Source organism: Zootoca vivipara, chromosome 14 (assembly GCF_965207765.1).
Source record: "Zootoca vivipara chromosome 14, rZooViv2.hap1.1, whole genome shotgun sequence".
In the NCBI taxonomy this organism is placed as follows: Eukaryota; Metazoa; Chordata; class Lepidosauria; order Squamata; family Lacertidae; genus Zootoca; species Zootoca vivipara.
Window position 1 is genome coordinate 34,642,610 of NC_142597.1, and position 14,678 is coordinate 34,657,287.

At 46.4% G+C, this 14,678-nt stretch overlaps 1 protein-coding gene across 1 annotated transcript in view; it reads right to left on the reverse strand.

The window, feature by feature from the left end:
- Positions 1-12,163, reverse strand: part of MYBBP1A (MYB binding protein 1a) — a 49,026-nt gene extending 36,863 nt beyond the window's left edge. The window contains exons 1-11 of the mRNA XM_035139435.3: positions 11,818-12,163; positions 10,366-10,464; positions 10,028-10,111; positions 8,542-8,616; positions 7,157-7,264; positions 6,097-6,287; positions 5,470-5,637; positions 4,852-4,969; positions 3,703-3,992; positions 2,242-2,358; positions 425-550 (exon numbers count right to left, since the gene is read on the reverse strand). Coding sequence (XP_034995326.3) covers positions 425-550; positions 2,242-2,358; positions 3,703-3,992; positions 4,852-4,969; positions 5,470-5,637; positions 6,097-6,287; positions 7,157-7,264; positions 8,542-8,616; positions 10,028-10,111; positions 10,366-10,464; positions 11,818-12,012 — 1,571 coding nt within the window. The 5' untranslated portion in view covers positions 12,013-12,163. The remainder of the gene's footprint in view (positions 1-424; positions 551-2,241; positions 2,359-3,702; positions 3,993-4,851; positions 4,970-5,469; positions 5,638-6,096; positions 6,288-7,156; positions 7,265-8,541; positions 8,617-10,027; positions 10,112-10,365; positions 10,465-11,817) is intronic.
- Positions 12,164-14,678: the final 2,515 nt, after the last annotated feature.

The following is a 14,678-nucleotide window of genomic DNA, read 5'->3' on the forward strand; positions in this document are numbered from 1 at the left end:
TGCTGACCCCAGCATTAAAATGTGGCATAAACGAAAAATGAAAATCTAAATGGCAATCTTGTTCTTAAAAGGGAGGATTAAAACATCCCACCTACTCAACGAGGCCACAGGTAACTGAGAGCCAAAGGCCTGGAGAAAAATAAAATGTTTTTGCTTAATGCCTAAAGATGTAGAAGGGTGCTGACAGATGAGCTTCCCTGGGGAGAACATTCCGCAAGCGGGGAGCCACCACGGAAAAGGCCCCTTCTTGTGCTGCCACCCTCTGGGCCTCTCAAGGAGAGGGCACATGGAGAAATGCTTCAAGGGAGGATGATTGCAAGGTCTGGGTTGATTCACATGGGGAGAGGCAGTCCTTGAGGTGCTGGGGTTGTGAGTCGCATACGATTTCAGAGCTCAAAACTAGCAAGGCAAGCAAACGGAATACCTGAAAAACGAGTTTGCGGCTGCTGTACGAGATGCCTCGTTTAGGGGCACCGACAGTGTGGTTTTCGTCTCGGTTATCTCAGGGGTCGGCTTCTTGGTCTTGAAAAAAGCGTGAAAGAAGCAGAACCTGGCAGAAGACAACAGCGACTTCTTAGTACAGGCTGCTGAAACAAAGCAGCCTTCCCAAATGATTTGCAACTCTAGAGACACTTCAGTTAGGAAGCCAAAAATACCCACTTCACTTGGAAAGAAGTTTCTAGTCCTCATGTTTGTGGCAAGTAAATATAGATGGGGGGGCAGGCTGTTACATCCAATGCTTTTTTTTCAGGAGGTACTCAAGGGTCTTCTGCCAACCTAGCAGTTCGAAAGCACACCAATGCAAGTAGATAAATAGTACGGGAGGGTAAACGGAATTTCCATGCGCTCTGGTACTCGTTGCGCCAGAAGCGGCTTAGTCATGCTGGTCACATGACCCAGAAAGCTGTCTGTGGACAAACGCCGGCTCCCTCGGCCTGAAAGCAAGATGAGCGCCACACCCCATAGTCGCCTTTGACTCAACCATCCAGGGGTCCTTTAACTTTTTACCTTTACTCAAGGGTACGCAGTACCAGCACCTTTTTGTTGTTGTTAAAAAGTGGGGCACTTACTGTAACAACTTCATAGTGAGTAAGGTAAAGGTAAAGGGACCCCTGACCATTAGGTCCAGTCGTGACAGACTCTGGGGTTGCTGCGCTCATCTCGATTAGCCGAAGGAGCCAGCGTACAGCTTCCAGGTCATGTGGCCAGCATGACAAAGCTGCTTCTGGCGAACCAGAGCAGCACACAGAAACGCCGTTTACCTTCCCGCCGGAGCGGTACCTATTTATCTACTTGCACTTTGATGTGCTTTCGAACTGCTAAGTTGGCAGGAGCTGTGACCGAGCAATAGGAGCTCACCCCGTCACGGGGATTCAAACTGCCGACCTTCTGATTGGCAAGCCCTAGGCTCTGTGGTTTAACCCACAGCGCCACCCGCGTCACAGTACTGTCACTTACTGTAACAACTTCATACTGAGTAGCAGCATCTATTTTTCTAGAAAATAAGCACTGGTTACATCTCAGCTAGATCCAGCTTGCATTGTGGCAACCACCCAGAAATGTAAATGCAAAATGTGTCTTGCAGGATCTTAATTTTCTATCTTGGCAATATCAGATGACCAGCTCCTGTCCCAAGGACCTTACAAGCTAAACTTCTGACATGGGATGGGGAGGAAAATGGTCTGGGAAAGGGGAGAATGTGTACTTTTATTCAATTATGTGTCTTTGGTCTTCATTCCAGTGAGAGGATTGAAGATTTCACAGAAACCTGAGCTTTTGAGGAAGGTCTGAAGGAAGAGGGAACGACTGTTAAACCACTCTGGGAGCTGCAGCCCTGTGAGGGCAAACAGAGGTTCCTCAGCAACTCTGAACACCCTGAACAAACTGCAGTTCCCAGAAAGCTTTGAGGGAACCCCTGTTTAAAGTGGCACAACACTGCTTTAAAGGAATAGCGCAGATTGCGGCCTAAAGCAGGCATCCCCAAACTGCGGCCCTCCAGATGTTTTGGCCTACAACTCCCATGATCCCTAGCTAACAGGACCAGTGGCCGGGGAAGATGGGAATTGTAGTCCAAAACATCTGGAGGGCCGAAGTTTGGGGGTGCCTGGCCTAAGGTCATACAAAGGTTGTGAGCAGTACAGCTCTTTGGTTTAGAGTATTTGGCTGTCTCGAGTGAACCACACACCCTTCCTTCAGCAAACGGGCGGCGCAAGCCGCTGTCAACCATCTTGTCCCACCTACCTGGTCACATCAGTCACAAAATCTTCTCCCTTCTTGATCTGCGGGTTCTCGACTAGGCCAACCAGCCGAGCTATGATCCATTTCCTCAGGCGTGTCACACAGTGCTGGGTCATTTCCCTGCATCGACAGAGAGCAATCGGAAGTAATGCGCCACTAAAGCAGACCCTCCCCTTGCCATTTTATTGGAGTAAAAAGATGGCAGACAGCAGGCCAGTTCAGATGTCATGCTAAGCCATCATTTGGTGTTATGAGACGGCTCCAGCATTGCCAGGTGGGGCCGGGGATCTCCACCCCCTTTGGACACTTTCGCACCATTCATTTAAAGTGCCACGGTACTAAACGGCCATGGAATTCTGGGTACTTTCATTTGTTTAGGGTGCTTAGAGTTAAGAGGAGACTCCTGTTCCTCCCAGAGAGCTAAGATTCCCAGAGTGGTTTAACAATCAATCCCTCTTCACAGGGCGCTATAGGAATTGTAGCTCTCTGAGGGGAACAGGGGCTTCGTAACAACTCCTAGTACCCAGAATCCTTTGGAGGAAGTCATGGCTGCTTACAATGGTGGGAATGTGGTTTTGGTTAAAAAACAACAACACCCAGCGTCCTGTGCTCCTGTGGCGACAGTTGACCAAATCAATTGACCACCATCCCCGATGTAGGTGAGAATCATAGAACTGTAGAGCTGGAAGGGACCCCGAGGGTCATCTAGTCCCACCCCCTGCAAAGTAGGAAAACTATGCCCAATGTGGGGCTCGAACCCACGACTCTGAGATTAAGAGTCTCAGGCTCTAACCGACTGAGCTATAAGGAGCTTTGGCCAGCCTAAAGACTTCACAGTGCCTTGGTAGAAAATACAAAGAAACCTCATAGAAATTAAAACCTGAGGAGAATCCAGTGGCAAAGTCTCACTAATACCAACAGGAGCTTCACGTGCGTGTGAAAAACTGGGGGAAGGGTAGAATCTCGGTGGTAGAGCATCTGCTTTGAGTGCAGAAGGTCCCAGGTTCAATCCCTGGCAACTCTCCTGGCTGGGAGAGAGAAGAGCAGAAGAAAAGCTCTGCTGGATCAGGCCAGTGGCCCATCTAGTCCAGCATCCTGTTCTCACAGTGGCCAGTCAGATGCCTGTGGGAAACCCACAAGCAGGATTTGAACACAAGAGCCCTCTCCCCTCCTGTGGTTTCCGGCAACTGGCATTCAGAAGCATCACTGCCTCCGATTGTGGAGGCACAGCACAGCTCTCAAGGATACCCCTCTCCTCATTGAATTTGTCTAATCCTCTTTTAAGGCCATCTAGCTTGGTGGCCATCACAGCCTCCTGTGGAAGGGAGTTCCGCAGTTTAACTAAGCTCCGCGTGAAGGACTTCCTTTTCTTTTATCTGTCCTCCGTGCAGCGGTCTGACCCAGCAGAAGGCTGCTTCCTATTCGGCCGGAGTAGCCTCCGCTTCTGCCCCAGCTGCCACTCACGCGTCCGTCTTCTTCTCATTCTGCTGCTGCCGCTTGGTGGCAAAATCCACGCAGGCGTCCAAATCCGGGTCGAGGAACATGTTCTTGAGCCAGGCCGTGTACTTCAGCAACGCCACGGGGAGCAGGTGCCTCAGCACTTTCCAGAAGCTGGGCACCACCGGGTAGCCTTGGTTGGTGAGCGTGGAGAAACCGACCATCGCCGCCAGCTGCTTGCCCGGGTCACTGCATCCCTCCAAGAACGAGTCGACGTAGGCCTCCATCTCTGGGGCAAACTTGAATCTATCGTGCATCTGAAAAACACAGGCAGGAGAAGGGCTGTGGGTGAGTAGCAGGACAGCTGCTTGGCAAGCAGAAGGGGCCGATCCCTGGCGTATCCACGGAGGGCTGGGAACATTTGCCGTCTGAAATTCTGGAGAGCCACTGCCGATCAGGGTAGACCAGCCTTTGCCACCCTAGCAGCCTCCAGACATTTTGGACTACTGGTGAAACTCGGAAAATTGGAAAATCGTCGAAAAGTGCATTTATTTCAATAATGCAACTTAAAAGGTGAAACCAATAGATGAGATAGATGCATGACATGCAAAGCAAGATTATGTCAAGCCTTTATTTGTTGTAATTGTAAATATTTGTCGTTAGGCGGGTCAATTATAAATGGAATGTAATTAATGAAATGTACAGTGGTACCTCTGGTTAAGATCTTAATTCATTCTTAACCTGAAACTGTTCTTAACCTGAAGCACCACTTTGGCTAATGGGGCCTCCTGCTGCTGCGCGATTTCTGTTCTCATCCTGAAGCAAAGTTCTTAACCCGAAGTACTATTTCTGGGTTAGCAGAGTCTGTAACCTGAAGCGTTTATAACCTGAAGCGTTTGTAACCTGAGGTACCACTGTAATAGCGATGTTTATTTTTGTTTATTTTTGTATTATTGTAACTATTTGTTTTATTACTGTGGAATTTCCCAAAGAAAGCATTTGTAAAAAATGTTTTAAAAAGTTGCATTACTAAAATAAATGCACTTTTTGACAATATTCTAATTTTCCTAGTTTCACCTGTACATCTGTCCCAGAGAGCAAGATGTTAGGAGTTGTTTTCCAGTAAACTAAGGGGGCTACCATTCTGGGGAAGGGATATTGTTGCCATTCCCCTACCTGGGTGGACACAACATGGGTCCCGTAATGACGCATAACTTCCCCTCGGAGAACCATCCTCAGCTGGGTAGCCGACAGGAGCGGGAGAGAGCTGCCCAGCAACCGGTAACACATGTAACTGAAGAAGAACAAGACACACAGAATAAGAAATAATGTGTGGCTTCCAAGGGGCCTGCCTTTACTGGTTTCATAAATTTAGAACGGCCTGCTAAACTCGCGAAGAATCTGACAGCCTACCAGAGCAGAGTTCGAAAACCACTGGGATTTAGAAAAATGGGAGAAAGAACTGCAAGGAGAGACTGAGGCCACCTTCACACCATACATTTAAAGCACTACAATACCACTTTCAACAGTCATGGCTTCCCCCAAAGAATTATGGGAGCTGCGGACCCCCTATTTCCCTCACTGAGCTACAAGTCCCAGAGTTCTCTGTGAAGAGGGACTGATTGCTAAAACGTTCTAGAAACCGTAGCTCTGTGAGGGGAAAGGGAGTCTTCTAACCACTCTCAGGACCCTCAACAAACTACAGATCCCAAAATTCAGATCCCAGAATAGTGCTTTGAAACATGTGGTGTGAATGTGGCGAGTGACAGACGAGCGAAAACCTCCCCAGCCAACCTGCAAGGTCCAACGTTGTCCTTCAGCAGGCCATTCTCAACAGCTTCTTTCCAGAAGAGCTCAAAGGTGCCTTCCTTCAGGGCCACTTTCATCAAGTCCAGTCCGACAGTAGGAAGACTTCTGTCCTTTTTCTCAGACTTGGCCGCCATTTTCAAAACCTCCAGCAGCCTGCAAGGAAGAGCAAATCAATTATTTTTCAAAAAGTAAAATTAAAAACTGCCTTCTGTTGCGTGGTGGCAAAGCCTAGGGGCATACAAAGCTTTCTTAGGCTAGAGCAGGTTGTTGGCCTAGTCCAGGCACCCCCAAACTTCGGCCCTCCAGATGTTTGGGACTACAATTCCCATCATCCCTGACCACTGGTCCTGTTAGCTAGGGATCATGGGAGTTGTAGGCCTGGCCTAGTCAGACTGGCAGCAGCTCCCCAGGGTGTCAACCGGGGGCCTTTCCCTGCCCTCCTTGGAGATGCTGAAGACTGGACCGGGGACCTTCTGCATGCAGAGAGCAGGAGATATACCACTGAACAACACCCCGGAAGAATCTTAGATCCCAGAATCCTCCTTTTCCTTCCTTTACTGCAAGGGCTGAAAAGCGACGCAAGTGTCCCACATTCGTTCCTGGTCGACATACCTGGGAATGTTTTCTGCCGTGATGACGGCAGTCGTGCCCAAGAGGGCCTTCAGTTTTTCTGGCCGAAGAACCCTGGGGAACTTCTGGATGCCCACCAGCAGGAGGTAAAGCTGTCCTGGACTGCTGAAAGCTGAGGTGAGGTCATCTTCCAAGAAGCTGAAAAGGACCTCTTCAAACACAGCCTCCGGAATCTGAGCCCCCGGCAAAAACAAAAGCGAACAACTCCCTGTATTTGGACATCCATGCTAGATTCCCCATTTTTGCATCTCAAACTTCCCACCTCTAGGCAAGACTCCTGTGCCAAAATTATTCACCTCGTCCATCGCTCAGACCTGCCATCCCCAAACTTTGGCCCTCCAGATGTTTTGGACTACAATTCCCATCTTCCCCAACCACTGGTCCTGTTAGCTAGGGATCATGGGAGTTGTAGGCCAAAACATCTGGAGGGCCGCAGGTTGGGGATGCCTGGCTCAGACCATCCAACAACCCTCCCTAGGCCCCTTCAGTGGCTAACCAACTCCCCCTGCACCCAGAACAAGACCGTCTATTTCTGCACCCACCTCGCCCTCCATTTTATAAAGCCACCCACAGCTTTATAGGTCCACCATCTTTGGACCTTCGTTTCTTGTCATACTTGTTTGTTTGTCAATACATCAGCATTCGCTTCCGTGGAACTCACTGAGGTGCGCCAGACATCCTGTCATACGTGACAATTATGGGTCACATCCAACTGAGGCCACGGTCACACCTAACATTTAAAGCACACTTTAAACATGGCTTCCCCCCCCAAAGCATTCTGGGAACTGCAGTGCTGAGAGTTGCTAGGAGAACCGCATTCCCCTCCCAGAGTTCCCTGTGAAGAGGGATTGACTGTTGAACCACTCAAAGAGAACTGTAGCGCTGAAATATTGCCCTGTGTCCTGATGAGGCGTTATAATTAGCACCAGCGGCCTAACGGGAATGCGTTGGTGCTGGCAAGCCGGTCTTGCAGAAGAAGCTATGCAGCTATATATTTAAGAGGCTCCCTTTTTTCCCGCAATGACACCCCACGTCTACCTACCTCGGAAACGATGTCGGCCAGCGTCTTCCGAGGGAGGTCTTTGAGGTGGATGTGGTGATCCGAAAGGCTCTGGAGAACCTGGACACAGCCAAGGAGAGCTTTTGAATCCTAAGGAATTTAGAGAAAAGTGGGTGAGTCGACAAGGATGGAGAGGACCCAGGGAACGCGAGAGGGAAAGCATGTTTTTGAGGAACTGGTCCATCTACCTCAACACTGTTGGCAGTTACTTCCAGAAGCTTTTGAGGGTTTCAGCAAGGAATAGTCTTAGTTCTCCCTGAGAGGTTACCCCAGAGGGAAAAACTTAACAGGGAAAAAATGCCCACCCAATCTTTTTTTTTAATATCCTTTTTATTGCTTATTGTTCATAAATACAAAATATATACCCTGTTTCTCATATTTTAAGACATACCCATAAAATAAGCCATAGCAGGATTTTTAAGCATTCAAGGAATATAAGCCATACCCCAAAAATAAGAAAATAAATATAAGACGGTGTCTTATTTTTGGAGAAACACGGTATAACATACAAAACATCCCATACTGTATCATACAAAATATATATTAAGATACAAAGAAAAAGAAAAAGAAAAAAAAGGTTTGTACTTCCTGTCAATTCCACGTGTATGAACTTACTCTTTATACTTGAATGTCAATACCATTAGTACAAACTTCTAAGACTATTCTTCTAATACATTCTTATTTCCTTTTACATCCTAACAATTATAGTTCAACCCTGTTTCCTTTTAGTATCACTCAAAAGTTGTCATGGGTATTACATTTTTACTATATTTTTGAACATATTTCTTATATCTTTCCCATTTATTTTTTTAAAATCATTTTGAATTGCCCCTAAGACTATTGTGCCATTTCAGCAAAATCCTGCAACTTACTCTGCCATTCTGTGATTTTCGGAACCTCCTTTTCTTTCCACCCTTTGGCCATGCCCATCCAATCTTTAAAGGATCCAACAGCCAATGAGAAAAACTCTCCTCACTCTACGACCAGCTGCCAGGCAGAGCAGATGTTACAGATGGGCCAAAGAATCAGCTCAGAACATTGGCGCTTCATGTGCTCCATTAGGAGGTGCAGGAGCTCTTTCACGTTTCTAGTCCATATGGATTCCAAGCAAGGCTTGAAAGCATATGTGAGCAATGGCTGGAAAAGGTGGGGAGTGATTTGGGATTTCCAGCAACTGCTGGAAGTGATTTCCAGGGCCTCCCACTCAGCAAAGCTGACTATCGGCATAATTTATGCACGTCAGAGAATTCAACTTCTTCTTCTTCTTCTTCTTCTTCTTATTATTATTATTACTATCATCATCATCATCACGTCACAGGGTTTGCACCAGGGGCATGCAGACCTGAAACATTTGCATTTAGCATTACCTTTGGAAGACGCCCGGACTGGAACAGAGCCAGAACGCCGAAAAAGTTCCCAAACAGAGCATTTCGGAAGAGTTTCTGAAACAAAATGGGAAAACAATGTAGAAAGACAAACTAGGCAAGGCTGTGGAATCTCGTGACTCTTTAGAGCGAGCAAACTTGCAAACAACAGGAAGTATCTAGCAACACTCACCACTTGAATGGGTCCCCATCCGCCCCCAAAAACATTTCAATATGGAAATGCAGCCCTCAACCTCAAAAAAAGCCCTTCCCACCGCTGACCGAATAGGGCTCCCCCAAAATGACCCCAAATACTGTTTTGGGGGACATGGGAAGTATCTTGGGAGATGTGGGGAGCAGGGTCCATTCCCCCAGCTCTGCTGAAAGACCTTCTACTGCTGAACTGTTTTCATGCCGGATGGTCATCCTGAGTTTGCTTTTTTCCTCTTCCCTCCCTGCCCCCTTCCCTTGTGTGTCATGTTGTTTCAGATTGCAAGCCTGCTTTGTTATCTGACTGCAAGCTAACATGGAAGCATTTTTTTTTTACTGAAGAGCAGGGTACAAGTGGCCTTCACAAATGAATAACCAGCTTTTACCTGGTGCTTCTCAAACTATGGGTCATGATACGTTCCCAGCTGTTTCAGACAATGAGGATTTCCCCTCACCCCATTTTCAGAGGCTTCCCCCCTTTTTTCCAGCCAGACAGCCATGATCACACATTACAACAAACCATAGTTTGCTGTGACATCCCCTTTTCTCCTCTAGTGTGACCAGGAAGATCTCAGGAGCTTTTGCTTCTGCTTTTATATTAAACATGTTGTCCCATTTTGCTGGCATAGAGGATCACGGTTCAGGTCAACTGCAGTTAGCTTTTTTTATTTAAAAAAAGCCAAATATTACCTGTATTTGATGCTGACAAATTGTTTATTTTATTTATTTGTTATATTTCCATACCATCTTTATCTTCCAAGGATCCCAAAGTGGTGTGCGTAGTTTTCCTCCTCCCCATTTCACCCTCACAACAACCATGCGAGGTAGGTCAGGCTAAGAGATGGCAACTGGCCCAGGGTCACCCAGTGAGCTTCATGGCCGAGTGGGGATTCGAACCCTGGTCTCCCAGGCCGTAGTCCAACACTCTACACATTACGCCAAACTGGCTCTTTGCGACATTCTTTCAATGCACCACGATGGCACCAGCGACCCACAAACTTCCTTAAGGTCACAAGCATAACTCGCTCTGGGGAAAACTTGGGTGTGGCATGTTTTCAGCACCTGTTTGAAGCAGGTTGCTGTACCGGCGATCCAATCGACATCAGTCACCCTGCCAAATCCTACAGAACAAATTCAAACCCCCTGAGCTGGGATCCAACGAATGGCCAGGATTTGGCCCGTGTGGACTGACGCTGATTGGATCACCAGATTAACACGGAGGACCTGCAGAGCTCCTCTTAACAAAATCCTGAACTCAAAGCCCACCCCATCCCCTTACCTTCTTCACTCTACCGAGGTCGTATTTTTCTTTGATCTGGTCCAGGACTGTGAGGAGGGAGATCTCCTCAAAAACCTGCAATACCTGGGGAGAGAGAAAAAGTGGGGAACACCTGTGTGAATCGGAAAGAAGAGACACAACGGGTTGCCGCTGGGACTACAACCCCCATCACTCCTAACCTTTTGCTCTGGCTGATGGGAGTTGTAGTCCAACAACATCAGGAGGGCTGCATGCTACTTTCGAATTTACAGTTGTTGTAGTTGTTCTTGTTGTTGTTGTTGTTGTTAAAAAAAGTCTAAGCAAGAACACCCAAATGCACTCCACTGACGAACACCAACCTGAGCCAAAGCCAAACTGAATCCTGGACGGGCCGCTTCGCGTGTTGCTCCCAATCCATCAATCAGGCGCTTCAAGCTGTATTTCAGCTGCTCGTCATCCTAAAATAAAATATTCAGAAGTTCAGGCAGTGGTGATGGTGGGGTTTTTGACTACCCCACAAACCAAAATACAGTAATGTTTTCCCCCCCCTTTAAAATAGCTTCTGTAAAATAATAATAATATATTGTTCTGCTTAATTCAGAGCTGCTTTTATACTGATCAAAGTTTGTTTGTTTGTTTTTTTAAGAATCAGTTTACCTAAAGCCTCTTAAATTCCACAGCCACATTCATAAACCTAACAACAACCTTCCGAAGTAGGCCAACCCCATCAGCCTTCTTCCTAAACATGCCCTTTGTCACCCCCAGTATCATCCATTCAGTTCCAGAGCCTGCTTTTTTCTAATCCACAGCTCCCTTGTTCAAATACTGTACCTGGAAACAATAGAGGGGGGGAAACCACCTCTGAGCATGTTTACAGTGCAATCCCAGCATCAAATGTCTCTCTGTGTGTATAGGCTTGAGCTAACTATACGTTTCTCACAAACATGATAAAATCAACTCAAAACACACTATAGCTCCCCCCCCCCCGTTTGCATGCAGCAAATTATTTATTATAAAATGTATAAGCCACTTTCCCCAATGAAATGGGTGTGCAAAGCTGCTACCAACAGGTTTTGTGTGGCTTTGTACATAGAATCAAAGAACTGTAGTGTTGGAAGGTGCCCCAAGGATCCAACCCCCTGCAAAGCAGCTGGTTTTCCAGGGAAAGAAACTTGTGGGGCCGACTTTGGTGACTGCACTTCCCTGAAAACTTCTGCCCACAAACATTCAAAGGTGAATTTCACCAAATGCAGAATGTGAGGACGCTACAGAGACATTAATGTGATGGCATCATTATATTGGGACCATTATACTGGAACTGCTTTCGGCCAGAGGACCCACTGAGCAGCTGCACCCCCTGTCTCACCATGGGAAGAGAGAGAGACCAACCTGGTCCCATCCATTTCCTCCTCCCTCCCCATTCCTTTTCCTTTTGTATCCTGTCTGCTAACACTGCAAACCTGAAGCAGGCTGGGAATATCTTTATTTGTCCAGGTGCTAAACGAATTTAGACATAGTTTTTGCTACTAAAATAGAATTTTAAAACAATCGGCTGTGCTGAGACATAGTCAGAGAAGACCTACTGAAATCAGCGGGGCAAAATCCATTTCAAAGGGACTCCCATGGCTGGAATTTAAACAATATAGAATATCAAGACTTGCAAACACATACTTTGGGGGGTAGGTGAGAGGGGGAGAGACGCGGCTTTCACGTTTTGTGTTTTTAATGTTTGATGTTATACTTCCCCAGAGGGGGAAGCGTGGCGTTCGCAAAAAGCTTATACTGTATTAACTTTCCATCGTCTCTCTTACTTTCTGGTTCTCTCGCAAGTAGCGCAGCAGATCCTCCGTCGCCTTCAAGCGCGTCTCCTGCTGGGGCTTGGCGATGTCCCAGAAGAAATCCAAAAACTGCCGGTTCTGGCCCAGGAGACGGCCCGGGTGGGAGATCGGGGCCGCGGCGAGAGCTTCATCGCCGGGGCTGCCGCTACCGCTGCCATCCCCGGCCATGCTGGAGGCAGCGCAGCAAAAAGACGCACGTGGAAGGAGGGAATGCAGAAGCGCACGTGGGAACCTCCCCTTCCGGGTTAAGGAAAGCAGAGGCTGGGTAGGAGCCTCCCTGGCGGGGCTTGGCTTTCTTCAGCTTCCTCCTTTGCACAACGCTCTTGGCTGCCCCGCGTGGAAACGCCAGACTCTGCATAAGCATCAATCCCTGCCTGGGATGTGAGCTCTTTTGGGGTTATTTTTGGTGGCACGTTTCCTTGCCTAAGGCGGATGCTATCAGCCGCCTGGGGCGCAGACCGCAGAAAGGCGCAGCACCGACTTTTGCGGGGCACTGTTTTCCATAGATTCACATTATTGCAAAGGATTCGTGTGCTAAGACGTATTTTGAGAAAGGCAACCAAACGTCGTTGCGTTCTTTATTCTTGCCATCTACAATAAACGTTGCAGTTTCAAGTGTTGTGTTTTCCTGCAATACTTCGTTTTTGAAAATTGGAGTTAGCAATGGGGGGGGGGGTTGTTGTGCAAGTAGTTACAGGTGACACTCGGAAAATTAGAATATCCTCGAAAAGTGCATTTATGTCAGTAACGCAACTTAAAAGGTGAAGCCAATATATGAGATAGATGCATGACATGCAAAGCAAGATATGTCAAACCTTTATTTGTTGTAATTGAAACAAAAAATAGAAAAAAAATTCCTTCCAGTAGCACCTTTTTTATTTTTTGTTTCGACTACGTCAGACCAACACGGCTACCTACCTGTAACAAGTACTATTTGTGGTAATTGTAATTATTTGTCGTTAGGCGGGTCAATTATAAATGCAATGTAATTAATGAAATGTAATAGCGATGTTTATTTTTGTTTCCGTATTATTGTAACTATTTGTTTTATTACTGTGGAATTTCCAAAAGAAAGCATGTGTAAAAATTAAAAGAAAAATAAATAAATAAAGTTGCATTACTGAAATAAATGCACTTTTCGACGATATTCTAATTTTCCGAGTTTCACCTGTAGACTTGCCCAGGGCGCAAAATTCAGTGATGAGGAATTAATGGCTTTGCAGATGCTGCTGGGCTCCCAATTCCTGCCATCCCTGACCACTGTCTGCTGGGCGAATAAATGGAAACGGTTTGGAGAAAGGGTTGAGCCCACGTTCACTGTTAGCTGCCGGGATGGGATGGTTATTGCAAGAAAATGGAAAGTATGCCTGTGAGTTTTTTTAGGGGGGTAGGCTTTTTGCCTGAGTCGCTTCAAATTCCTGCATCCAGCAGGGATTCAATTGCTGAATTAGCCAGCCAAGAGCCATAATGGCTCACAAAGTATGAGTGGTGAAGGTAACAAAGGAAGTGGCTCTGTGCCAGAGGCAAAATTAGTGTTGTGTGTGTGAGCTCAGAGCAAGGTTGCAGGCTGGGTAGCTGAGGGACAGAACCATGCCTGATTTATGGTGGAATCGAAAGCTGTGTGACTACCGTATAGGACAGGGTCCCCAAACTAAGGCCCGGGGGCCGGATGCGGCCCAATCGCCTTCTCAATCCGGCCCCCGGACGGTCCAGCAACATGAGTAGAATGTGTCCTTTTATTTAAAATGCATATCTGAGTTATTTGTGGGGCCTGCCTGGTGTTTTTACATGAGTAGAATGTGTCCTTTTATTTAAAATGCATCTCTAGGTTATTTGTGGGGCATAGGAATTCGTTCATTTTTTCCCCCCAAAATATAGTCCGGCCCCCACAAGGTCTGAGGGACAGTAGACCGGCCCCCTGCTGAAAAAGTTTGCTGACCCCTGACTATAGGAGAAGCAAGATCCTCTTGGGGGGTTAATGCTGTGAGCCCTCCATCGTAGGCTCAGCTTGAATATATGTGTAAATAAACCATATATCAGAAAGACACTACAGTCTCCACCATCCCACCATTCTGATAAAACTGAAACCTGGTAGGTGCCAGAAACCCCAGGAATCTCGCACCAGTAAGAGATTGCATGGCATGCAACAGTATATAGAGGGATTAAATGAGGATTTTTGGTCTAGTTGAATCTACTCCATAGCTACTGCTGAAGAATTAACTCAAAGATTAAGGTACTGTATACCAAAACAATACGAATATTAATTTTCAACTATGTGGCAAAAAGTGATTTAATGAGGACAACAATGTCTAAATGCCCCCTGTGACATAATGTTACTGTTTGGAATTCTTGGTTAGTTTTAACTTCAAGTGAGAATGTCATACTGTAATGTGGAACAAACAATAGTCTGATATTTAGAAATAAAAGCTTTTTTTAATGTTATTACCCACTGGCAATATTACCAATTATTACCAATAAACCTGCATAAGACAGTGTGATGAATTTGCTTTTTTTTCTCTGTCCTCCCCATCCCTTTTTCCTTTTGTGTTGTGTCTTTTCAATTATAAGCCAGCAGGCAGGGACAGTCCTGTTTGTTATTGATCTTATGTAAGTGATTAAAAATCTTGTAGATGTGCAGGTGATATACATGCGGTATATAAATCGAGTCTTCATTTTCATCAGCTCAGTCTTCTGATAGAGATTCAGCAAGCATCCTCAGTATTAACTTTTAGTTGCCTGCTGAAAACATTTTTAGGTTTATGCAGACAGTTAAAGAAAAAACTTTTTTTTACAGTGTTCTCGAAGCTACGAACATGAGTTTGACCAAACTGTGG